This window comes from Enhydra lutris, unplaced genomic scaffold (genome assembly GCF_002288905.1).
Source record: "Enhydra lutris kenyoni isolate GAN:26980312 unplaced genomic scaffold, ASM228890v2 scaffoldscaffold26, whole genome shotgun sequence".
Lineage (NCBI taxonomy): Eukaryota > Metazoa > Chordata > Mammalia > Carnivora > Mustelidae > Enhydra > Enhydra lutris.
Genome location: NW_019154110.1, coordinates 10711687 through 10738226, shown reverse-complemented (window position 1 = coordinate 10738226; position 26540 = coordinate 10711687). Strand labels below are relative to the sequence as shown.

Sequence of the window (26540 nt, the reverse complement as noted above, 5' to 3'; positions counted from 1 at the left end):
GGGCAGCAGACAGTGATGCTCTGTGGGAGGCCCTGTGGTGGAGGTTCTCCCGGTGGCCAGGTCACCTGAGTGCCCTTGGGGGAGTGCAGGCTGCTCAGGAAGCCTGTGTCTGACACGCCATCCACATTCCACACTAAGCAGACTAGAAGAGTCAGCCCAGTGAAAGGCCACAGAGAATAATGGTTTTAAAAACAGACTTGAGAGTGTATGTGGCCATTTTGGAAACTGTAATTTAATTTGTTTTGGCAAACACTTAAAATGCATAGGGGGGAATGGCAGTAGATAAGGCTGTGTGAGTAGATGAGTGCTAGGTCATGGCCATGCTAAGAATTTGGACTTTATTCTATACACTGTAGTGAGTCATGGAAAAACAAAGAAAGACTGAAGAACTGTCACAGAGTGAAGGAGACTAAGGAGACATCACAAGTAGGTACAGTTTGGGGTTCTAGATTGGAGCCTGGAAAAGAAAAAGGACACTAGGGTAAAAACGGGTGAAATTTGAGAGCTGTGTAATTTAGATAGTAGTATATACCAGGGTTCACTTCCTGATTTTGATAATCGCACTGTGTTTATGTAAATTGTTAACTCTAGAAGAAGCTGGGCAAGGGTATTCATGAACTCTCTCTATTATTTATGCAGTTGTTCTACAAGTCTAAAATTACTACAAATTAGTTGTTGAGTTAAAAAGTTTGGGACTGCGGTTCCTGGGTGGCTCAGTCGGTTGAGTGTTCGACCCTTGATTTTGGCTCCAGTCATGATCTCTGGGTGGTGAGATCAAGCCCCATGTCAGTTCTGCACTGGGCGTGGAGATGACCTGGGATTCTCCCTCTCCCCACCCCGCCCCACGCCACCCCACCAAAAACAAGTTTGGGGCTCCACACTGGGCTTGGAGGCTACTTTAAAAAAAGTTTTATTTTATTTTTTAGATTTTATTAATTTATTTGACAGAGAGACACAGCAAGAGAGGGAACACAAGCAGGGGAAGTAGAAGGAGAAGCAGGCTTCCTGCAGAACAGGGAGCCCGATGTAGGGCTCGATCCCAGAACCCTGGGATCATGACCTGAGCCAAAGGCAGACGCTTAACGACTGAGCCACCAAGGCAGCCTTAAAAAAAAATTTTAAAAGAAGGTCATATGTTTTGCATTGTTTTGCAGTTTTGTCATCCATATTCACCTGGCTTTCCTGTGACCATGAATGTGAGGAATGTGGTCAGAATGAGAGGGTGGTCTTTATTAATAGCAACAGTGATCACATTTATAAAACTCTCACTGTTAGGCACTGCTAAGCAGTTTACGTGCAGAGAGAACAAAAACCGCACTCTGGAGCTTCCTTGTCCAGGTTTGAAACCTGACTCTGCTACTTACCTACCCCCTCCCACCCCGGGGACCTTGGGCAAGCTAGTTTACTTCTGTGCTTCAGTTTCCTTACCTGTGAAACGTGTATATTCCTAAAAGTCCCATCTTAGAGGGGTGGTATCAGATTAGGTGAGCTGATTCCTGTAAAGTGTTTTGAGAAGGGAAGCAGCTCACGCAGCCTGCACAGAGCTGGGAAGTCGCAAATTTGGATTTGAGCTAAGTGGTCTGATTGCAGAGCCCATGCTTCTGACCTGTGGCCTGTTCGTTTCTCTCTGGGCAGGACTTACTGGCCTCTGCAGGCACCAGAATGACATATTGGTTATATTAGCGTTCTGCCCTGAAGGATTAAACAAGTGGCCAGGCTAGATGAAACTATTATAAATAACATCTTTAAATGAGACCTCAGGAAGAGCTGATAGATATGCCAGCTGTCATCACCGATACTGGATTCCACTAGTGAGCAGGTTCTGCTCTTTGTTTGCCATAGAGTTGGAAAGGGAATATTTCCAGAAGTGTCATAGCACAGACGAACGATCATTTAAATGATAACAGGTTAATGGCATCAGCCTGGTCAGACTGGGCATGGCAGCTTGTTAGTTGGATGCTAGAAAATAATTTATTTTTAGAAAAGGAATATTTGCGTTTGGGGAAATAATTATGCCTGTTGATTATTTTTACTTAGCATCATATTTAAGTAGATTTGATCATGATTTAATCAGAATTCATAATGTAAGTGAATTAAATTTAGGCTTTTGGTAACAGGATGTCTTGCTGTGTTTGTTCTTCTTCAGCAAAATGCCATTTATCTTTTCTTAGCATGGTTGTTAAAAGGTGTTTTAATACTAAAACATGCATCCATCCTCAGCAGCACTGAGATCAGATGAAACCTATTGCATTAAGTACACATTACTAAATTGTCTTTAATGTGATTACTTCTTAAAGTCTGTCTTTCGTCATGCTGTTAATAGTTATTGAATATATTGTATTAAAATGTAAAGGTATTCCACAGAGCAGCACCATCCAATAAAAACTTGCATTACATATGCAATGTTAAATGTTCTAGTGGCCACAAAGTAAAAGGAATCAGGTGGACTTAATAATATATTTCACCTAGGGACGCCTGGGTGGCCCAGTCGGTTAAGCGTCTGCATTTGGCTCAGGTCATGATCCCAGAGTCCTGGGATCCGGCTCTCATCGGCCTCCCTACTCAGTGAGAAGCCTGCTTCTCCAGAACTCTGCCCTTCCTTCTGCTCATAATCTCTCTTTCTCTCTCTCGCTCAAATAAATAAATAAAATCTTTAAAAAATAATTCGTTTAACCCAGTATGTCAAATATTATTACCCAGTTTTTCAACAATTTATTATTTTAAAATTATTAGTGGTGTATATTTTACATTCTTTCTTAAATCTTGAATCTTCAAAATCTGGTGCACTTAACTTGGTCCATCCGCAACAGTCAGACTAGCCATGGTTTCAGGGGCCTTCGTAACGGCATGTGGCCAGTGACTACTGAATTGGACAGTACAGCTATGGAGTAGAGCTCATAGTCTTTGTCCAGAGAGTGGATTATAAACCTCTGTTGTTTTTTTTTTGTTTGTTTTTGTTTAGATTTATTTATTTATTTATTTATTTGACAGACAGAGATCACAAGCAGGCAGAGAGGCAGGCAGAGAGAGAGAGGAGGAAGCAGGCTCGTGGCAGAGCAGAGAGCCCGATGTGGGGCTCGATCCCAGGACCCTGGGATCATGACCTGAGCCGAAGGCAGAGGCTTTAACCCACTGAGCCACCCAGGTGCCTCATAAACCTCTCTTTGGATACAGCCAAGAATAGTGTTCCTTTTTTCAGATGGGCACCAAAGTTTGGTGAAGCCTCAAGACATTAAAATGCATTTATTAATAATACTTATGCTTTATACTTAAATTAAAAGGTTATGTGACTATTTATATTCTCATAACCTTTGAGAGGGTATTTTGGTTCAGTCTTTCAATTTTCAGTATGTGTATCTTTAGATTCACCAGCAATTTCACATTTCAAAATTTATCCTGAAGATACATGTAAACAAATATACAATAATTTATGTATAAGAATCTTCACCTTAACACTGTTTGGTACTGATTTTAAAGGGGAGCAGTCTAAGCTTGGGGTGGCTGGGTGGCTCGGTGCGTTAAGCCTCTGCCTTCAGCTCGGGTCATGATCTCAGGATCCTGGAATTGAGCCCCACATCAGGCTTTCTGCTCAGCAGGGAGCCTGTTTCTTCCCCTCTCTCTCTGCCTGCTTGTGATCTCTCTCTCTGTCAAATAAACAAAGAAAAAAATCTTTAAAAAAAGGGGGAGGAGCAGTCCATATAAATGCCCATTAATAGGAAATTAAATAAATTATAATATATTGACACAGTGGAATATTCTGCAACTATGAAAAAGAATAGACTGTGTTATGGTTCAGCAGGGAAAAGTGTATAATGTAGAATATCAAGTATATTACAATCTCCCTTTTATGTGAAAAATGTGTTAAGTTTATATTTGTCTTATATATGGAAAATGCTACAGCCACACTTAACAGTTTTAGTTAACAGTGATTATTTCTGGGGATAGGACTGGAGGAGGCTTGTCAGTTTTCTATACATTTTTGTATTTGAATCTTTTTTTATAAGAATTGTATATTACTTTCTATAATTAGGAGGTAGCAGACATTTTTAAAAAACATGTACGCACAGAGATTTTGTTTTTACATCTTACGAAACGTGAAGAATGGGAAGCAATATAAATGTTCAAAAATGTATTATACTATTTCCACTCCTGGGATTGTATACAGCTATCCAGATATTGTTATGGGCCATTACTTACAATGCTGCTAAGTGAAAAAAAGAGAATACAAAAGTGTGTGTGTGTGTGTGTGTGTGTGTGTGTGTGTGTGTGTGTGTGTAAATAACAGGATTACTATGAGAACAGAGGTAACTAAGCAAAATGTTAACAGCTCTCTTTAAGTGGAGGAACTATGCATTTTGTGTGTGTGCTTTGTTGGTTTCTTTCCATATTTTCTATAATGAATTTATACCTTTTCTATTACTCGTGTAATGGAGGAAATATCACTATTATTGTAAAATTCATTTGTTAAAAAGGTGAAATTTGGGAGGCTTAGCTGTGGGTGGTACCATAGAGAATCAAATTACTCGATATGTGTAAAAATGTTTGTAATACTGTAAGGCTAATATTATGTACGTGAAAATATCATATTTTTGTTTGTGGATAGTGTTCTGCCCAAGTAGAATTTTGTGGGTTTTTAAAAAGATTTTATTTATTTTTTAAGTAATCTCTACCCTCAGCATGGGGCTGAAACTTACAACCTGGAGATCAAGAGTCACACGATCTACTAACTGAGCCAGCCAGGCACACACACACACACACACACACGCACACACACACCGCCGATAGAGTTTTTTTAGTTAGAATTTTATAATATGCATATTGTCATACAGCCTCTTCTGTTACAATGAACAGAAGGGCTACCTCCTGTGGATTCTCTTTGGTAGAATTTGGTCCATATAAGGTCATATAGTTGTTCAGCGCCTTTCATCAGAGGATCTCAAAGCACTTTGTGCAAAAATACCCTTTTTTTTCTGTTGGGGGAAACGGAAGTGATAGAATTTAAATTTCCATAACACCATGACTTGAAGAGCTAAGGATCAAACTGGTTATGTCTCAGATGTACTCTTTCATTTAAAGATGGGTGAAATGAGAGACTGGATCTAGTGAATAGAGATGATGTGGAATTCTAGAAGCCTTTTCTGACTCAGGGAACCAGTGCTAATGAGTGATGGTGATGTGAGGCATTGTATTCGGGTGTTGCACCACTACTGTGCTTACTACTTACTAGTAATGACATAGAAAAATGATTAAGATGTACTTAGAAAATGGAGTACTCAAGTCCTCCTCCTCTTCTTTTTTTTTTTTTTTTTTTTTTGGAAAAAAAATTTTTTTTTTTTTTTTTAAAGATTTTATTTATTTATTTGACAGAGAGAGATCACAAGTAGACAGAGAGGCAGGCAGAGAGAGAGAGAGAGGGAAGCAGGCTCCCTGCTGAGCAGAGAGCCCGATGCGGGACTCGATCCCAGGACCCTGAGATCATGACCTGAGCCGAAGGCAGCGGCTTAACCCACTGAGCCACCCAGGCACCCTCCTCCTCCTCTTCTATCTGGAATAAAGTTTAAGGGTTAGTATATTGCTTAAGGGCACAAGTGTGTCTACTCTTTTTTGAGACTATGGTATAAATGGATCTGTGTTGAACTACTGTCATTTACAATGTGCTGTTACGAGACTTTTCTCCTGTAATATTAAGGGAAAAGAGGGAAATACATTTGTGATTAGTGTGTGCTTATGAATTGTTCTCCATTCCACTCTGGAGTCACACTTTCCTGTGATCAGTTCTGGACTTTATTAACTCATGGAATGTGTTTCGTTTTCTGGGTTAATAGTTACTAATGTCACTGCCTGTTTGTTTCTGCTTTATTTAGGTTTCATGTCCTCAGCAAGCTACTGAGCTTCATGGCACCTATTGACCATACTACAATGAATGATGATGCCAGGTGAGTAATAGATTAATTATGTGTCTCAAATGGCTCCATGACAGCCTGATATTGACCTGTTCTACAGCCTGTCGCCCTCTCCATTTCTTCTTATCAGTTAACCATTTGTCATTGGCATCATAGTAAGGGTGCTTGTCACTTTTCTTCACCCCATAATTACTGTAGAACCAAACCAAAACTTCTGTGAATATCGTTGCTGCCTCTGGTGGTTTTTTGTTCATTTTGCTGTTTGGTTTTTAACTTAAGCCACCTGCCAAGGCATCTAGGCCTTTCTCTAGTATGGAAAGGTAGGTCACGACAGTGCATGTGCATGCCTTCTGTGGCTGGGGGGTTTTGTGCATATGCTCTCCTTTTTAAAATGTCTCTATAGAGAGTGCTTTAGAGATGTTGTTATGTTGTGTTTGTTCAGGCTGCTGTTGAGGACATACTCATTTTATAAACTGAAACAAGACAGAAATGTATGGAAAAATGTCTCCTTGTAATATTACAATTAATAGCCATTTTTCAAAGACTCACTCCTTCTGTATTAGCTAGCATTCTAGCTTTCTACATTGTAATATTTCTGTATTACTTATTTAGCCATTTCCTTCTCTTTCGTTTATTTGCCATTCATTTATATCGTATGAACTTATGCTTTCCTACTTTATTCAGTGAATTATAACCTATTACTGTCATTATTTTTTATTTGAAATTGTTCCATGTTAATGGAAGCTCTTTCAAGCTGGCTTATGTCCTTTTGGGCTGTCTCCATTCCTTGAGTGTGTTCTTACTTTCTGGCACAACAGGGTATTCTAGGCTTGTCTTATACTTTCCCTGTTCCAGCTCTGGAGTCAGTCTTTCTTCAAGGAGCCCTGATTCCTTTTTGTGTATTGTGGTATTTAGAAGCCAAGATCTGTGTGCTAAGGGTGTTCATTGTCATGGCGTTTCACTGTTCCTAGGCGCTGTCAGTGTAGGGAGCTGGGAAGTGTATGTGTGTTAAATATACACACATGCAGGAGAGAGCCACTTGAGGCATCTCTGACTGTTTGCTTTCAGTCCTTTTTTCCCCCCCAGTTTTCCTAGACATTTTATTTATTTATTTGTTTGTTTGTTTGTTTGTTTATTTTAATGTACTCTGCACGCAACGTGGGATTCAAACTCATGACCCTGAGGTTAGAGGTCACATGCTCCACTGACTGAGCCAGCCAGGCATGCCTCCTTTCAGTCTTTATGAGTTTCCTTTGAGAATGTTCTTGTTTTTCTTTAGAATATAATTAAAATTACATTCTATGGGAATTTTTTCTTTAAATATTTGTATAGTGTAAGCATTTTAATGTCAGTAACAACTCAAATTTTAAATGACTTTATAATATTTTTATATTGCTCATTTAGTTATTCACTACTTGTTGGACATTTAAATGATTTTTAATTATTGTAAATAATGCTATGGTAGACATTTGTAAACATGAATCTTTACCAGGTGAAATTACTGGTCGTAGGGTAAGCATGTAAGGGTTTTGCCAGCTTTATTTCAAAGTTCACTTACCCTTTTTATTTGAGAGTATTTCATCTGCTACTAAACTTCATCAGATTTTCTGTCCTGGCCTAAAAAATAGTAGATGTGCAAGTTGAGGTGAACATATGATTACTTCTTTTTTGTTTGCTTTTGTTGAGTACTTTGAGTGCAAAAGAACATATGGAGGGTTCTGAGTATATTTGTACTTAGAAACTTCGTGACTTCACATGCTCTCCTGTGCTTTGTGAGTGAATGCCTTTGTCCAGCTAGGGGGTTTTGTTTGTTTGTTTCCACTTATTTCTGGATCTAGTCTGTTTTTTTGAAATTACAGAGTAAATTGAGTGCAACTTACAGTCCCTGTCAGGACAACGTGGAAGATTATATTAAAGGAAAGGAAAACTAGATGTTCAAAAATGAAGACAAACCATTCAGGAAACATTATTACCCCAGGCATAAAGTGTGAAACCCAGTATATTATTGGTGGCATCTACAACTTTTTGTCCTTTGTAGTTAGGATTATTCTTGAATCACCTAATATCCCAGGGGCACTTAGTTTTCCTGAATCTTATTTATTCACTTAACAATTTCTGAGGGTTGCTACCAAATGCTAACCAAAGATGATTTAAAACTGACTGTATTATTTAGGATTATGTTGGACTTGGTCTGCAAGAATCTTAAAACCTATTTACAGAGATATAAGCAAATGAGTTTATTTTTTGACAAAAACTTTAGGGGTAGCATGCAATTATTGGCAGTGGTTTCCCCTTCTCAATGATAAAAGGGCTAGTTTCTCTTAGTCTTTCTCTTTTGGTCCCAAGATGGCGGCTGCAGTTTTAGCCATCAAACATGTTCATGGTAGGAAGAAGAGAGAAAAGAAGTAGTGTCAGATATACCCGCTTTCTTTTATCAGAAAAGTAAAAGCTTCCCCAGAATCCCCTCCAAATGTTTTATATCTCAATTGTTAGAACTGTGCTACCTTGCTACTTGAGGTGGAGGAGCAGGCAAGGGAGAAAGGGTTGGGAATGTTTGTTGGGTAATAGTCCTTCTGCCATTCAGTGTTTGTGGGGGGAAAAGGCTGTCCCTTGTGGACTGATTGCTTATTATCAGCATTGTTCTCCAGCTTGTTTAGCCCACTTAACAAGGAATTTAATAAAAGTCTTGTAGCTGGAGAACTAAGCATGTGTTTTTTCCACAGTGCACTCTATTCCCATTGTGTTTCTTAAGAAGAAGAGGCATTTACCCATATTATTGCTTGTGCTCCATAGTCTGAGTAAACCAGATTAACTGTGGGTAGAGGAACTGGGCATTAGCTCTCTCTGCCTTTAGTATCCAAACTCTCAGGGCAGAAGGAGGCAGTCATAGCTTGACCTCTTTTGTTTTTCTTTAGGTAATTCCATAATTGGTGACAGTCGGCTACTGTAGTATTTTGTCTCCTACTTTGTATATCACAAAATATCACTGAGGAATTGGAAACTTTCATAGTTGTTAAAATATCGTATTAGTACATAGTACTTTTCCTCAAATGAATAGTTTTGGTTTTGCTAAGTTACAGATTTGCCATTCTTGGTGTGCATATATGAATAGAGAATGTTTTTATGATTTCAAGATAGACAAGGACTTTGTAAGCATGACACCAAGGCCTGCAGCCATAAGGAAAAATATTAATAGATCTGACTACCTGAAAATCGCATTGAAAACAAAGTGTTAAGTAAATGACAGACTGGCAAGAAAAAGTTCAATATGTGACATTTTACTATGTAAAATACTATGTAAAGACTTTTTACAAGTCTTTAAGAATCCCAGTAAAAATAATGGGTAAAATATGTCAACAAGCAAACTTAGAAATCATTAAAAAAAACTCATATAGCTAAAAAAACAAAGACTGTCAGCCTCATTAATCAAAGAAATGCAAATTAAAATGAGATTTCATTAAATTACAAAATATTAAAAGATTGGTAACCTCCTGTGCTGATGGTGTGGGGAAACAGACACTTCCATGTACCGTTGTTGGGAATGGAATTGGCAAAATGATTTTGGAGGGCTATTTGGCAATGTGCATCAGGATTTTAACTGTATACTTGGGCGCCTGGGTGCCTCAGTGGGTTAATAAGCCTCTGCCTTTGGCCCAGGTCATGATCCCCAGGTCCTGGGATCCAGCCCCGCATCGGGCTCTCTGCTCAGTAGGGAGCCTGTTTCCCCCTCTCTCTCTGCCTGCCTCTCTGCCTACTTGTGATCTCTCTCTCAAATAAATAAATGAAATCTTTTTTAAAAATGTATACTTATCTGATGACTCAGAAAAATCTACTTCTAGGAATTGACCTCTGGAAATAAATATGATCTTATGGGTTATGAGACTGATACCCACATCTGGGTCCATTCTCAGCAGGGAGTCTGCTTGAGGGATTTTCTCCCTCTGCCTCTCCCTCCCAGTACCCCCCCCAATAAATACATTTAAAAAAACTACCTCAAAATGAATAGATAAGTAAATAGGAAATGTAGAACAAGAATCTTTGTTGCAACATGGTTTATAATGGAGAGAAATAAACAATTTTAATGACCTTCAATAAGCAACTGTTAAATAAATCACAGTAAGATCATTCAATGAAATTATAAACAGCTGTTAAAGGATGAAGTAGCACTGTATTAACATAATGTTCAGCTACAAAATATTTTTTTAGTATTATATATTATACATATATGTATTATATATATATAACATATACATATTATAATCCACATTTTGAGTAAATAGGTGTATAGGATGGGGGAAAAAAAGTGATATCTTTTAAAAAATACATTATACTGTCAAGTTTCCAGGTTATTTTGTTAACTAGAAAAAAAAAACGGTGCCTGTAACATGATCAACTTATGTTTTGACAATAGAGATTAAACTGGCGTATATATACACATATGTAAGTGTATGTTACAGTGGTTAGGGAAATATCTGGGAAGACACACATCATAATATTTACAATGTTTACTTGTAGGAAAGGAATGACATGAGGGAGGAGATGAGGGAGACTCAGTGTTTTGTTTTTTATGCTTCTAATTTGGTCCAGTCTTTCGCCATGCATTCATAGAAGTTACATCAAAAAAAAAGAAGAAGTAGGGGCGCCTGGGTGGCTCAGTGGGTTAAAGCCTCTACCTTCGACTCAGGTCATGATCCCAGGATTGTGGGATCGAGCCCCGCATCGGGCTCTCTGCTCGGCAGGGAGCCTGCTTCCTCCTCTCTCTCTGCCTGCTTCTCTGCCTGCTTGTGATCTCTGTCTGTCAAATAAATAAATAAAATCTTTAAAAAAAAAAAAAAAAAAGAAGAAGTAGTAGTAGTAGTTACATTAAAAAGTAATGTAACGCTCTGAAAAAATGGACATCAGACTCCACATACTTATTGCTGGCTGGAGGGGAGTAGAAAATACAATTTACTTTCTAGCTTCTGTATTTCCATAGTCTTCCAAATTTTTTATAATTACACTGCTTTTTATCAACAGGAAAAAAAGATGTTTTCAATTTGAAAATTATATATATAATACACAGAGGAAATGGGAAGGTGGTGATTATTTCTGTATTAAAGTAAATTAATGAAAGCTGTCTTCCTTATGGTTTCTGTCCTATGGGCCATATGGATAAAACTGGTTTTTTAGTACCTGGCTAGTGTCTGTTCCCATCTGCCCTCTGCCCTCTGCCCTCTGCCCTCTCCCCTTTTTAAAAGATTTTATTTATTTTTTTGACAGAGAGGGACACAGCGAGAGAGGGAACAGAAGCAGGGGGAGTGGGAGAGGGAGAAGCAGGCTTCTCACTGAGCAGGGAGCCTGATGCGGGACTCAATCCCAGGACCCTGGGATCATGACCTGAGCCAAAGGCAGCCGCTTAACGACCCAGGCGCCCCTCTGCCCCCCCCTTTTAAATCATAGTAAAATACACATACATTTTCTAGCACTTTAGATTTCTTATTTCCAGAGGTAGCTCCACCTATGGTTCCTACCTTAGCCAGGTCTGCAGAGAGAACCCTTCCTCTTTGTTCCTTGGTTCCAGTGTATTGTTCTACACATGCCTAAGTTCCCCCAATGCTTGGGTTTTTTGGAGGAGAAGCAGGACAGAATCTGAGCACTATTTACTTGTTCTTGAATCCCCAGTTTGAGCTAAAATCATCCAATTTGAGCTAAAAAAAATTTTTACTTGGTCAAATTAAATTGAAACTGGAACATAGTTCTCATTAAGGGAGAGAAGAGAAGAGATCTTTAACATGGGGTATTACAATACCCTAAATGGAGAGAGAAGTGCTATCATCTTTAAAAAGGGGATGGCATCCTCATTTTTTCTCCTGTGATGTGGTCTGTATAGTATTATCTGTTTAGTTAATTTCTGCTGATACATACTCTTTTCTCATGGTAGGAATTTTCTTCAAGCCATCTGTTTTTTTGTTTTTGTTCTTTTTAAAAAAAAAAAACAAACCTTTTAAATGCAAAGTTTCCAGTTTGTGTTCCCATGTTTACCACATTTCCTTTTGGGAGCCTTTCTTTGTAGATAAACTTTGGATACTAATTTGAATGCCTTTTATGTGCTTTCAGGTTGCCTATGTTAGTGACAGTCTCATGGAACCCTTGATACTTGATATGTGCTGAGCCAGTAGATCTTTACTCCATCCATTAGGAGGTGGGCAGGTGGTTTCTACTGCAGACCTGCTGAACATTCCCAGTATTGAGAGAAAACCAAAGAAACCCCCTTTCTTTGCCCATGTGTTACATGTTTACATGCAAGGAAGGAGATTACCAGGAGCCTAAAGATGATCACTGACTTGGCCAAGCCCTGGATACTCTTGGCGCAGGGCAGCTCAGCTCCAGAGCGGCTGCTGTTTGACCTTTGGAGTCATCTTTGCTAAGAGGGCACAGTAGCGTGTGATACTACTACAGAGACAGGGTTATCAGGGAAGAAAAGGCTTGGTGTCTGTTTGAGAGAGAATCCCTCTAAGCATCTTGTTACCTCCAAGAACAGGTCAGTGTCATATTTGCATGGTTAACAGGAGGATTGCTGTTCACTTGTCTGATGACTGAAGTTAATCTAAGCTTATCAACATTTTAGAAACATTGCTTACTTTACATGGTGTGACTCCCCTGGGGTACTTTTAGACCAGAGAGAGTCTGAAGTAAAAATTCAGGTGATCTCTTATTATGGTTCTAACCAAATTTGGAGGTTGTGGAAATAATCATCTGGGGGGGTTTTGCCTGTACTTTTGAAAGACCTTCTGAGGCAAGACTTTTTTTTTTTTTTTTAAGATTTTATTTATGTATTTGACACAGAGAGAGAGAGAGAGAATGAGATCACAAGTAGGCAGAGAGGCAGACAGAGGGGGAAGCAGGGTCTCCACGGAGGAGAGAGCCCTATGCGGAGCTCTATGTCAGGACTCTGAGATGGGTACCTGAGCCGAAGGCAGAGGCCCAACCCACTGAGGCACCCAGGTGCCGGGAGACAAGACCCTTAAAGAAGTTAATTCTTCCTCATTTGTTGTATTAATGTAGGTCAGATAGAAAATGCTGGTGTGACGAACAGGAGAAGCAAATTCTAAGACCTCTGAGACAGGTCAAGATACGGTTCCTAACCGGTAGCCGTGGCCTCAGATTTGGGAATGGAGTCCACGTGGGTGCTCCGTGCACTCTGTGGGCATGGCGTGCCCCTCCCCAGAGCATTTTGGCTCTTGGCTGGGTCAGGGTGTCCACGACAGGTTGCGGCCACGAGCCCAAGAACCATGGTCCACCGCGCATGCGCCACTGCTTCGTATCGTGGCTCTTCCAGGAACCCAGTTCCTGGACCATCCGTTGCGAGGCTAGCTTACTGCATTTTCCTTATTACAAAAATGCTGGCAGTATTAGCACTTTATAAGTACCCCATTCCTTTGCAAAGAACTTAAAGAAATTTCTCTACAGAAACAGTAAGAATTTCCATATTGGCTCCTCATTTCCCCCCTCCCCCCACTATTTAAAAACAAACAAACAAAAAAAAAAAAAAACAACCACTTTCCCACTCCTTCTCTGAAGCTGCCGGCGTTAAAAAAGAACAAGGAGAGGATCCTTTAATGATAACCACTAAACACCAAATACATTATTGTTTTACATCTGGAGTTTTAGAAAGGAAATGTACAAAGGTAATCCAGCCTTGTAAAGTGCTTTGTCAACATCACTGCCACGTTGTTCTTGAGGTGCCTTGGTATAATAGAATTCGTGCAGGCAATTTATCTTCGGCTTGCCATTTTTGTGTGTGGGTCTGCACCCTAAATATGGGCACATTCTACCACTCTCCTGATGATAATCTTTTCCCCCAGTTGGTAATCCAGAGGTTAACTTAGGCTGTTTTCGACTCCATTTGCCTCCTTTACTCCTTTGTTTAATAGAAGTGTGCACCGCATCATGGTGAAGTATTCTGCTGTAGTTTGCTCGGCATTTGAGAGCACATCAGCTAATAACCCCAGAAGTACCCGCCACAGAGCATTTGTTGTTGGTTAAAAACTTGCAAGCAAGAATGGTTAAGATACAGATGCTTTCTTTGAGCCTTCTTATCTCCTAAAAAGACACAGGTCATTCTGATAGGTGAAACAAGTCCAGGCAAATATGCAACATTGATCTAATCAGCAGGAACGAGAGCAATATTTTCACTGCTGCTGCCTTTTACCAGCGTCATTAAAGGCTCCCATTACTCTTTTATTAGAGGTTCCCTCTCTTCCTTATCAGATTACAGAATGAACATAACTCACAGCAGTGATTTGATCTCTTGTTAAAGAGGATTACAGCTTTGCATTAACTCGGATTGACACAGTTTATAATTCGCTTGTTGATACTCAGGCGGGCGGCATCCCGTGTTTGACCCCCCAGCAGTGCTGAGGGGAAAGGACCCCCATATATCATCATTAAAGATGGCGTCCAGCACAGAGATAGGAGGCATGGGGCCTTCCTCCTCCTCCGGTAATGTCAGAAAGGACAAAGGAAACATTCTCAAGTTCAAAGCTGAGACGTGGGCCAGAGTGTTAAAACTGGATTGGAAACTGTGATTGTTTCTTCTGTTTTTCCTGATTTGCTGCTGTTCGGTCTTATACAATTCTGGTGAATTTGCATTCTTAAATTGAAGCCTTGGTTCCAAGCAGAATGTAGAGTGATAAAAGCACATCTTCTAGAAGGAGATTGTAGATGCTGAACAGACAAATCTTTCCTCAAAATGGGGCTTCTTGACTAAAGTTCTCATTTCGGTTAAATTCCTATCATTTCTTCAAAGGATTGTGAATCCTCTTTTCCCCCCCAAACGGATCTTTCACATTCTTTAAAGTGGTTGTAAATATTTCTCTTAAGGACTTACTGTTTTTAAGTTCTGGCATTTTATTATTACTGCCTTTTAAAATACAATATCATATAATAATGTATTAATCACAGCTAAGTATCCTGCAAGTGGGTAGGCAATAGCTAGATGTTTTTCACCTTAATTTAGATTAGGTCCTACATTTCCCACAATGATCACTGAGCCAACGTTAGGTTGCTATGATATGTAGACCATTTCTGTTTCTAAGTGCCTTCATCCTTTGCTCTGAGTTATCCACTCTAAGTCTGCTATCCTGTACCCTTCATGTACCTTTTTTCATTCAGTCCTTAAACCACTGAAGTGGTTGACATTATCTTCCTTTTATGATAAGAATACCGGGGCATAGGGGCGCCTGGGGGGCTCAGTGGGTTAAGTCTCTGCCTTCGGCTCAGGTCATGATCTCAGGGTCCTGGGATCGAGCCCCGCATCGGGCTCTCTGCTTGGCAGGGAGCCTGCTTCCTCCTCTCTCTGCCTGCCTCTCTGCCTACTTGTGATCTCTGTCAAATAAATAAATAAAATCTTAAAAAAAAAAAAAAAAGAAAAAGAAAAAAATACTGAGGCATAGAGCAATTAAGTAACTGGCCCAAGTTAAATAGCAAGTAACTAATGGAGCTGGTCTGCGCATTTGGGAATGTGAATTCAAACCTGCTGCTGTTTCCAAAGCATCAGCAAGCTTTTAGAAATGTCTAGAATGATGTGCCAGAGAGAAACTGATTCTCCCCATCCTCAATATACATGTAAGAACATTTTCTTAATTAAAAACTTGTTTTGGGGGTGGGCAAGAAAGACTCATTTGGATTAAAACAATTTTTTCTTCTCCTTTTCTTCTTTTAAAATAGAGAAGCTTTTTAAAAGGCTGGGGGTTACCTAACAAGTCATTCACATCTTAGTATGAATCACTGAACTTCTGGACCTGCTCTTATGCTTACACCATTCACTGGTTACAAAGACCCTAAACCGTATAGGCAGCTTTGAAACCCGAGTTAGAGTATTCAGGTAGCTTGCCCTTACAGTTCTACCTCTGCCATATTCGGGTACTTGTCACCTTTCCTTAGAGACAGTATCTTCTTTTTTATCTGTAATAAAAACAATACATGCATATGGAAGGAAATTTAGAAAATACAGAAAGCACAAAGAAAAATTCATCTGTTATGTGCTATTGAGATTGAATGTTAATACTTTATGTTTTCTTGCATAATTTTTGTGTGTATGTGTTTTATAAAGGTCTATATCTATTTTTACATATATATGTTTGAATCTTTCCTGGTTAACTTCATGTTATAAGCATTTTAACACCATTAAGTTTTTTAAAGACATTATAATAACTTTATAATATCCAGTTATGAAATACTGTTCGACATTTAGGTCATTTCTGTTTAAGTAATACTGCTCTGAACATATTTGTACAGAAATCTATATTTTAAGTCTTGCTGTGTCTTTAGAATAGATTCTTAGAAGGGCAATTCTTGGGTCAGAGGCGTAACTTTGTCATGATTCTCGATCAGTGGTACTAATTTACATGCCCCTGCTCCCTTGCCCGCTGAGGCTTGTCATTACACCTTTGGTAATATGGAGGGTTATGTTTCAAAAGTATTTTCTGTTTTGATGTGCTAAAAGTTACTTACTTTTTTGTAAGTTGATAACAACTGACGGACACTTTACTGACCTATGCTGTGTTAGGCACTGAACTAAGTATCTAATGATTATTTTCTCGTATAATAGTAAACTTGAAGAGTCCGTGTATTTATTAATCATTCATATTTCTGCTTTATCATTTCATTTTTCTTTTGGGTTTTAGTTTTGCTTTGCAATGTGTATGAATTTTATTATGGTCACGTATTATGGTTCATATTTTTTGAAGATTTTTTCCCATTTTGCTTGCCTGTTAATATGTGTTCAATGGTCTGTACTGTCTGTCTCTCTTTTTGAGTCAAACTATTTTTTATACTCCCCACATGGACTGTTGCACCAACAGTCTCTTAACCACCCACTCTGATCTAATCAGGTGTGTGTGTCTTGCCAGGTAAGACCTTCCTAGAACACTGCTTCAAGCATGCTCGTCCTCATTGTCTATAGAATTGAACCAGTACTCTTGACCCTGCGCCTCAAGGCTTTGCTCCCTTTCTCCCCTCATCATGTTTCAGTATGCACCCTTGTGCTGTCCCCACAACACCTACCCCCCAACCACTCCTTGCATTCTCCTCTCTTCATTCTGCTTACTTAACCCGGGGTGTCTCCTCACCCCTTCCCCACCTTGGTCCCTGCCTGTTGGGATGTTCATAGTCCTTGACAACACCAGCCTTTCCCGGGAGATTCCCCATTTCATACTGAGCTGGGGGGCTCACACTTCCCTGAACCCCTACTCTATTTGTTCTCCATTAATGCTATTTATTACAGCCCACAAAAGTGCTTGATGGGGGTTTTCTTCTCTCTAGAACACTTAACTTATGGGGCCCCTGGCTGGCTCAGTTAGAGAGCATGTGACTCTTGATCTCCGGGTCGTGAGTTTGAGCCCCACATTGGGTGTAGAGATCACTTAATTAAATAAGTAAACTTTGGGGGAAAAAAAAAAGAACGTTTAACTTGTAAGTCAAAATAGTGTGTATATGTTTACTGTAATCCCATATTTGGTTTTGTATCAGAGTTTTATGCTCATACATTTGGAATAATGTATTTTGATTCTAGTTCTATCTTGCCTTATTGTATAACATTTTGGTAGCACGAGTATTATTTGCAAAACCATATAATGTCCAGCTGATGTCAGGCTCTCGAAGCTAGTGCCTTTTGCCCTGGCGCTCAGACGGCACGACGCAGAGGAGGGTTTCCTCTGTGGCTTCGTCTCCTTCTTTACAAAGCCAAAATAGTCCTTGCTCATGAGAGTCTCGAGGACAAATTGTTCTTTAAAATTTTTTGTTTCTGAGGACTATTTTAAATGTAATCTGTGCAAAAATCTAAATAAAGAAAATGTATGTTTACACATGGGTAAATACTGTATCATCCCTTTGCCTTCAGCACAAACATACCCATTTCTGTGCAAACTTGAAAAAAGTTGGCTGTAGGTTTTCTGTCTGAAATGTCTTTAAAGGCTTTCAGCTTATAGGTCTATTTACAATTTGCTGGTAAGACTGTTTTTGCAAACAGTCCTATAAGATGAACAAATGTTTTTGCCTCTCTTACCGAAATCTCCAAATCCTCTAACTCCACTAATATCCTTTCCCCAGCTCCCCTAGCACCCTGTACCTGTCCAGATCGCATACTGTGCTTGTTGCTTGGTTGTGCCCCTAGTTAGCTATGGGTTCCCTCTCCAAACCGAAACATGGCACCGCTCAAGCGCCAGTTCCATATTTTGTTCTTAGCCCTTGGCCATGTTGGAAGAGCACCAGAAATGAAGAGTCTAGCTCTGGGACTTCTTGTTCCCAGCCCTTTACGTAGAGAGTTTTTGAGGTCATTTTTATGGAGGGTGAACCATGGGAAAAGATCTTTCATGAACACTCTTGAATTTCTATCACTTCCAAGAACACACGCCGTGAACTTTGTATTCCGTAGGAGGTTTCCTCCTGTCCATGTTGGCTGTGGGATCTACACTGGGTCTGTTTTCTGGTGGCCTGCCTACAAATTATTAGTTACTATGGAAACATGGAGACTGTAGACAGAGCTCTGTGATGACCAGTTACAGCTTAGGTCGGTTTTTTGGACTGCTTACGAGATTCGGGATTCGTGTGGTTTAAGAAGAAAACAGTGTAGAATGGATTCTGGACATGCATTAGCAAGGTGTCACAGACCCTGGTTACCTTTGTTATTTTTAGTGTTGATAGTAAGTGAAAAACCAAAAAAGGATATTTAGATAAAGGGCATTGCCTCATTGTAGTTTGAGTTCAAGGTGCTGGGACGTGCTGCATTTGTAATGGGAAGCTATTACTAACTACCCTGGAAATGAGGTCTTGAATGAGCCATAACCACACCTTGTGTTTTATCCATTGTCTCCCTCTGGGGAGCAGAACACTTTATAAACATTAACTCTTTTACCCTCTGGGCACCTCCACTTAAAAGGTAAATAAGACTGAAGGCTCTTTCTCCGCCAATATAGATGAGGCAGCATCAGCCCAGTGAGGGAAATTACTTGATCAGAGGCAGGAGAGGCTTTAGTAGCCTGAGGTGTTTGGAGTCCCAGCAGTGGACCTGGACAGCATGGCGGCCGCTGACACCCTGGAGACTGCCGCTCTGTATGATTCCCCTTTCTGCTTCTCAGCCTGGTGGGGGCTGGGCCTTTGTCTCACGTGGAATGTGAGATGCTGCAGAGACGCACGATTGTTCTTCAGCGCTTTGTGCTCCTTTATAAGAAAGAAGAAATCGATACACATTTTCTCCTACACGCACTTGGCAGTACTCCGCCGCCTCACCTACCTCCCGGGCCTGCTGGGGAGGCGCAGCTGTGCAGCAGAACACATCCCACCAGCTGCCTGGGGCAGAGATGCAAACCATCATTTTGCACTTAGCAGTTAGGCTTCTTAAAACCAGTCTTCTCGCTGGCCAAGGTCATCACACTGCTGGCTTTGGCGACTGGCTGGTGACCCAGCTTGGGGGAGATGCCCTGTTGCGGACACCCGGAGGCTGTGGGGTCCTGGTTACTGCTCCTAGGGAAAGTTGACGTGGCAGATGTCTGGGACAAACCTTTTTTTTCCCCCAAATTTCCCATTTACAGAGAAGAGGAAGAAGTAATTCTTTGAAGGATCCTACTAGAACCCAAAAAAGATTGACAGATGGAGGGCATCTGCTTTCATTCTATCAACTAATATAAGTAAACTGTTCAAGCCAGAGCTCTGTCTCAGGGTGTATTTTATTTTTGAATCAGAAAATGGGGTATGGATACCTGTAATTCGGAGCTACCTGCCATTAAGCACCTAAGTGTGGGACAGTGAATGACAAAGATTCTTGCTGTCATTATTAACGGGTGGTGGTTTAGGTGACAGCCGGCAGAGCCTTGCAGGGCCAGGGGGCACAGTGCCTAGGTGAGGGCGTCATAGCCCAGCCATGGTGCTTGTTAGAGCCGAGGGCATTGATGAGACTGCCAGGGGACGGTGGGAGAGGCCAGAGAGGAGGGCAGAGAACAGAAGCTAGGAGAAGGTCTACACTCCCAGCCAGGAGGAATATGAAAAAGACAAAGAGGGAGGAGGAGCAAAGGAGAACACAACATCCTTGCACCCCAGGGCAGAGAGTATCAGGACTTGGGGGTTAGCAGCTAGGAGGCTGGCCCCGAGGGCGGGCGCACTGGTATCTTATACCCCTCCTTCAGGGTTAGCGCCTGGCGTTTGTATGCTCCTTGGTCACACTCTTTTTGTTGGGAGTTGTACGGGGCTTTCTAGTTAAACAAGTTCTCCTGCTGATCACCAGGCGTCACAGAAACCCTTGCCGAAACTGTGGATTGCCAGTAAACACCTTCACTAATTTCCATGTGTTCTGACCCCCAAAATTAGGATTTCAACTGGAGCTGAGAGATGAAGCACACGCCGCCCCCCCCAGGCACTGGGTCATGGGACAGCAGCCTTGATAGGGACACAAATATAACTCGCATGTCAGTCTCCCCTTCAGTGCGGTTGGAGGAAGTGATTCACGTCTAAGCAGTGAAGCATCGCCCGGCTTTTAACAGGAGCTGTGAGAGGGGCTGCTTTTGTACAAGGAGCTTCATCTTCCTGAAGCCGGCAGTCACAAAACCGTAAACACAACACCGGCCAACTCTATTGCCAGGATCGCGGGGGCCTGACGTTAATATTAAACATCTCCAGCAAGGCAGAGAGCTCTGCAGCCCAGCCACAGAATAAAAATAAATAAAAATAAAGAGAAAACCCTGCTAAAAGCGGTGAGATGATTTGTCGTCTTTCCTGAGCGATGCCATTTGTCTTCTCTCGCATCAAATCTGTTATAAAACAGTCAAACTGTGAAAGTGGAAATCATCCCAGGAATATGGAATATTAATGCACAGGAAGGGAGGCCACATCCCTTTTGTCTAGAGTGCCAGTGTCATCTCCCAGCCCCGGCCACCACCAACCCTTTTAATGCTAGTCCACCAAGGTAAATTATTTTTCTTTAGAAAAATTTGAAAGACTTAAAGCTGGTGGTAGGGATGACAGAAGTTTCAAGTGTTTGTCTTCCTTTGTTCAAGCAAAGTGAGTGTAGCTGACTTGGGACCCAGGAAGGAGTCCGAGCGAGGAACCCTGTGCAGATTTGGCCCTCGTGCCATCTCTTCCTGGCCTTCTTCCCTTTCCTTACTTTCCCTAGCCTTTCAGTTCCTTCCTTTGTTTGGGCCCTCAACCCGCTTCTCTGAACATTTATAAATCTCCAGTCTGTCTGATCTTTAGGAGACAGGCCAGAGGCCACATGTCACCATCTGTAATTTAAAGCTGCAGCGCTAAAAGCATTTGCAGAGGTTTGAAGGACCTAGTTCTGACCCGACCAAAAGAGCGAATTGGAACAGACCTTCTAGAGTCTCCTTCAAGCACGGGGAAGATGGTGATGAGAGCAGACACACTAGGTAATTTACGGGTGCAGTTTGCTGGAAGCCAAGCCACTGGCCGAGGCCTTAGAACTGCGTCGTGTACTGCCACCTTGTGGCAGATTCGGGCAGCTGCTTGGAGACTTGCCTTGTCTCCAGATTTAGGTAATTAGCCATGGATGTGGGCATCTTCCGAGCCTGTCTACTTTGCTCTAACTTGATCCTGTTAAGAAATAAGTCCTAGGTAAGAGAAGGTTGCTTTCTTTTCTTTTTACCTTTCTTGGGTGCGAGGGGAGGGCCGTGTATGTGTGGGCGGGGTTTGGTATGGAATTGTGATGAGATTTCAGGAAAGGAGCCTGTGATCCACTTTTTGTTGCCAGAGGATGTTGGGAGGAGAGCAAGGAAGAGTTAAGGGCTGACCTCCTGGCTACCTTCAGGAATCCTAAATTTACCACTGTCATATCCTCTATGTTGTCCTAAGAGCTGCATGTGTCTCTTCCCTTGGCTTGCATCCCTAACAGTCCGGTCTTGGAGACACGTTCTAGCACATGTCCCTGCCTCTGATGTTGTTCCTGGGACGGGTTAGGGTTTAACTCTCTGCCTCAGCCTCCAAAGAGCACAGGGCAGTTGCTTGCCATGTGGATTGGTGTATTTCCCCTGCTAAGTCACAGAAGCATTTCTCAAGCACCTTTGTCTCACCTGTAAAGTTACTGATACAGAGTAGAATGGCTTTGAGTCAGAGAAAGCAGAGGGAATGAAAGATTGAAGGTACCATCTTGTGTCTCATGTTTTGAGGAGCTGACCACAAAGCGTTCAGAGGGTCAGGCTCCGGAAGTTCCCTTTGTTTGAGGTCACTGGTGTGTGTCTAGCGAGAATTGGCAAGATGTCTTGTTGGGTCCCAATCAGGGAGAGCCGAAGCCCCGTGAGGGCAGGGGAAGTGCGCGCTGAGGGCAGTGGGGGGAGGGAGCCCCATCCTGCCCACTCTGGTCCAGCAGGGCTGCGCTGGGCAGGGAGGGCGCAAGGGCCTGAGCGTTGGGGCCTCTCCTGGCTTTGTCTCAGTGGGAAGGAACGGGCTCTCTGCACCTCATGAGGAACAGATCTGGTTCTCAGAGGGCCTCCAATCATTAAAGCGCGGCTGCGGGACGAGCGGTCCATGGAGTCTGTGTCTGGGCTCCGGGGGTCTGGGGGCCAGCGGGCCACAGCTCCAGACCAGCCCAGCAGGCGCTTCTGCTCTTGCTTGGGCCTTGCTGGCTGCCCCAGAACCAGACGAGGCTCACGTGGGGCCTTCAGGGGGCTGGTGTGAGGCGGGGGCCCCCCTTCATCGTGTTTGTCAGCCTTCGCGGCTCTAGGAGGTCAGCTCTTCCCAGAACACAAAGGTGAGGGAGGGCCAGTGGTGGTAGCTTCACCAGTGACTCTCCAGTGCAGGTGTCTGTCACCCGAGCCCCAGCCGGTCCACAGGAGTTGCTGTTCCCGCGCTTCCTGCACTGACCCCTAAGGATTTGGGTTCATGCGGATTCCGTGGCGGGAGGAAGCTGTCTTGTGTGCTCCCGCATCCTGTGGTTCTCCCACGGCCACGCAGGGAGCCAGTGCCAGGCGAGGGGTGGGGGCACGGGCTGTGTGGGGACGGGGCCGGTGCAAGGAGGAAGGGCCACGACGCACCCTGGGATGTGTCTGGGTACTCAGGAAGAGCCCCCACACACACACCACGAAGCAACAAACGAACAATTTCAGATTAGTCAAGGCCAAATGACGTGTGTGAGTCTAATCAGGAGAGCAGCCCTGCGGTCTCCAGCGGCCCGTTCGGAGGCCCGGCTCGCAGCCCCGACTGCAGCACTGGCTCGGAGAGTGCCCTGTGCTTTGCTCTCTGCCTGCCTCTGGCCATGGGGACAGACGGGTAGAGCTCGGGGCTGGCTCCGCAGCTTTGGGGTCTGAGGACAACGTAGTGCGCCTCCTGGACCCGGGTGCTGCAGGCCCCTGACCTGGCGCGTTGAAAGGCCGCACCGATCCTGTGCAGGTGTGATGAGCCGCTTTGCGCCGACTGCCCCAACGGCAGCATGGACGACTCTGGTTTCTGTCACAGTCAGTGGGAGGAACATAGGGAGAACTGAAAGGAGCGTCTGGGGGGGGGGGACACACGTGGGGCTGCAGTCTCCCCGTGGGTGCTGCCTGTCCCCACCTCACCAGGCTGCTCCAACCTTGCCCTCCGCCCCAGTGACTGCACTCTGTGGCCCCCTCTGCTGCCATACTTTGAGTCTCTTCAGAAGAATCGGGTCATAAATAAGCCGAATTCTAAAACACACACACACACACACACACACATCTGTCTTTATGGAAAATGGCTGCTAATCCATGATCATTTTTTTTCCAGAAACAGGTTTTATGATAATATAGTAAAAATATTAAATTAGAAAATGCCTCACTAAGGGTTATAAAACCTTACTACACTAGAGATAGGTAATTATCCCCTCTACAGCCTAAATGACAGTTTAAAAGAAATAAAAATGTTAGTGCTCATTACTTGCTTTTGTAGGTTGCAATAAAGGGTAAGTTAAATTTTAATTCAAGGAAGGGCCCCTGCTATCGACCTTCTACCTTAGGTCCAAGTCTTGTTAATTACTCCGTAGGTTATTCTCCTGCGTGATACGGACATTAATACATTTTCCACAGTGGACATTCCCACTGGCCAGTGAGGCCAGGAGTGTGGGGGAAGGGTAACCGGGGGGGGGACGGTGTTTCAGCTCAGTGATTCAAATCTTGATTCTTGAAGTGATAGGGAGCAGGAATTATGCTTTTTTTTTTTTTTAAACTAAGTTCATTATGCATAGCCTTAAGGGGACCTCAAGTATTAAACTATACACTTACCCTAGAGAATCAGATGGAGACAAGGTTAACCTGAAGGATTGATAGTTGAGCTTCTCTGCATGGCTAAATCCCGATTAGGAAGGATGCTGCGGGGGGAGATGTTCCGAGTGGCAGAAGGCAGTCCAGCCCTCTGTCCCATGGTGCCTTTTTATCACCCAGTTTTGTTTTTAGTTTTGTTTTCCTCTGGATGGGGAAAGGGATATGGACAGGTTCCTTTTCTGTGAAAATGCCTTTCCCTTTCCCTCAGCACTGGCACCATGTCACGTGCGTGTGCGCGTGTGGGGGGAGGGGACGCTGTGCTTCGGGCCCTAAGTCTTCACGCTGGGGTGTGCAGAGACTCCCCAAGGGGAAGGGACAGACACATTTTTTGGGAATCAGTTTCCAGTTGTGTGCTCTTACCCCACTCAGGGTAAGAGTGGGGCGGCTGGAGAATGCACCTAGTCCGGGGTCTCCAGTCTCACCTCTCACAGTGCCCCCCACCCACTGAGCAGCCCGCCGTGCCCCTCCTCTCTCTGACTGGAAGGGTTCCCACCCCAGGCACCGAGCGGGGGCGTGCCTCACAGCACTGAGCCGGGCGGGAATTGAGAACGGAGGGCGCCGGCACCAGGTGACAAGGCCCTGTGGCTCTGAGGGTTCCAGGGCTTTATTTCCGACAAAGCTGCAAAACAACCTAATTGAGCTGTCAGCTGGCACATCATTAAAACAGTTTTTGGTGGTAGATCACTATGTGATGTTGGGGGGCAGGTAATTCAGAAGGAATCAAAAGAACAGGGACGTTGCTGTCACAAAACTCCCCTGTCCCCATCTGCTTGTCTACATGATGAAGTTTCTCTGCACTTGCGTCTGCAAAAACTGACAGAAAAAGCCTGGATGCTGAGCGTCCTTTCATTCTGGCGATAAATACTGTTCACCATGAGTGCGTGACTGGCCCCGTCCATATTATGAAGACGTGCAGCTCCAGCAATGTTTTACACAGTTACTGTAATAAATTTTCACCAAAATTATAATACATTTTATTTAACTGTTGTTGTATATGTCTGTTGTATCCCGATAATAATTGTGTAATAATGACACAATCCAGAAGTACTTTTTTAATTACTTAAAGCCTTACGGTGTCAAGAAATGAAAATATTTTCAACTTCTGAAATTCATAAAAAGTGTTTCAATTTGCATACTTATTTTTTGTGGCCAAGAAGTATAATAGGGTGATCAATAAAAGACTTTCAAGCATAAAACAATTAGGACAAAAATCTGTAGGGAAAAAATCAAATGGAAATACAAGTTTAAGAAAGGAAAGAAAGCTGTAAAATTGCCAAGTGGAAGAGTATGTTTATATATTATTTAAGTGAACGATGATCGGTTTCAAGGCAGGATGGCGCGAACATCCCACCGGGTGCTTTACAGAAGAAATGAGAGAGTTTCATTCCAGAAGTTAGTACTCACAAGACTCTGATAATTATGTCCTTTGTGACTAGTATATTTATTGAGAAAAACCGTGTGTGTGAGGGGGCTGCGTGGTGGTGTAGAACTCTTGCAGGAGGTGGGCAGACAGATTCGGGGCCTGGGCTGCGGCCGCGTTGTCCCCCTGCCCGCCCCACAGGCCAGCGCAAAGAGCCTCTGTAGGGAACCACGTGCTGGAGCCGCACAGAGCAGACCAGTTGGCGCTGGGCGGCTTCATCCTGGAGGTGTTTTTGGGGGGGTGTGGTGTCCCGTTGGGGCTAAGAAACAGCGGGGCGAAGGGGGAACAGGAACATCAGTTGGAGGCTGTCACCTTACTCTTGGCCAGCGATGGTGACACTGGAATCGGGGGCGCTGGGTGGGAGCAGGGGAGTTTAAGATGCTGTGGGGGTAGAGCCGGTCACTGAGGAAGGCCCAGAGCTGCAGTGACATTGGAGGTCTTAGATTGGAATCATCCCTTCCTCTTCGTGTGTGTGTGTGTGTGTGTGTGTGTGTGTGTGTGTGTGTGTGTGTCTCAAACTGTTTTAAAAGATCCTAGTCCCCTCAGCCTTCCAAGTTGCTTTGCCACGAACAGCTGCATATGTTTGTCGGCTTTGTCCACCTGAGTGTGAAATGATGTTCTATCAAAACACGGGTTTCAGCATTTCACTCGGCGCTCCTGACACGTGAACCCCGCTGCGGCCGGTAACTGGCGCGGGGCCGGGCGCTGAGCAGAGGCCCTTGGTGGCGGTAATGACGGGAGCCGGTCTGGCGAGCGGGGCCCTCACCAGTCTGCACAGCCCTAAAGCCAGACCGTCCTTTTTGTCCTGGCCTCTCTCCCCTCCGTGCCGTTTCATTTTGTGTGTGGAAATGACCAGAGAGACTTGTGCTTATGGGCAAATAGGCCACCATGAGATCCCAGGAAGCTCGCGCTGGGCCCAGCTGTCCTCCGGGTGATGGAGCTGGTGATTTGGAAGCC

At 43.1% G+C, this 26540-nt stretch overlaps 1 protein-coding gene across 2 annotated transcripts in view; it reads left to right on the top strand.

Moving 5' to 3' along the window:
* Nucleotides 1–26540, top strand: part of LOC111151702 (apoptosis antagonizing transcription factor) — a 102903-nt gene that overhangs the window by 72491 nt on the left and 3872 nt on the right. Inside the window, exons 11-12 of one of the 2 annotated variants that reach the window (XM_022509855.1) lie at nucleotides 5865–5936; nucleotides 20247–20603. In XM_022509855.1, coding sequence (XP_022365563.1) covers nucleotides 5865–5936; nucleotides 20247–20271 — 97 coding nt within the window. In that variant the 3' untranslated portion in view covers nucleotides 20272–20603. Of the gene's footprint in view, nucleotides 1–5864; nucleotides 5937–20246; nucleotides 20604–26540 lie in introns of those variants that run through there. The other variant, XM_022509854.1, reaches the window with a different exon arrangement.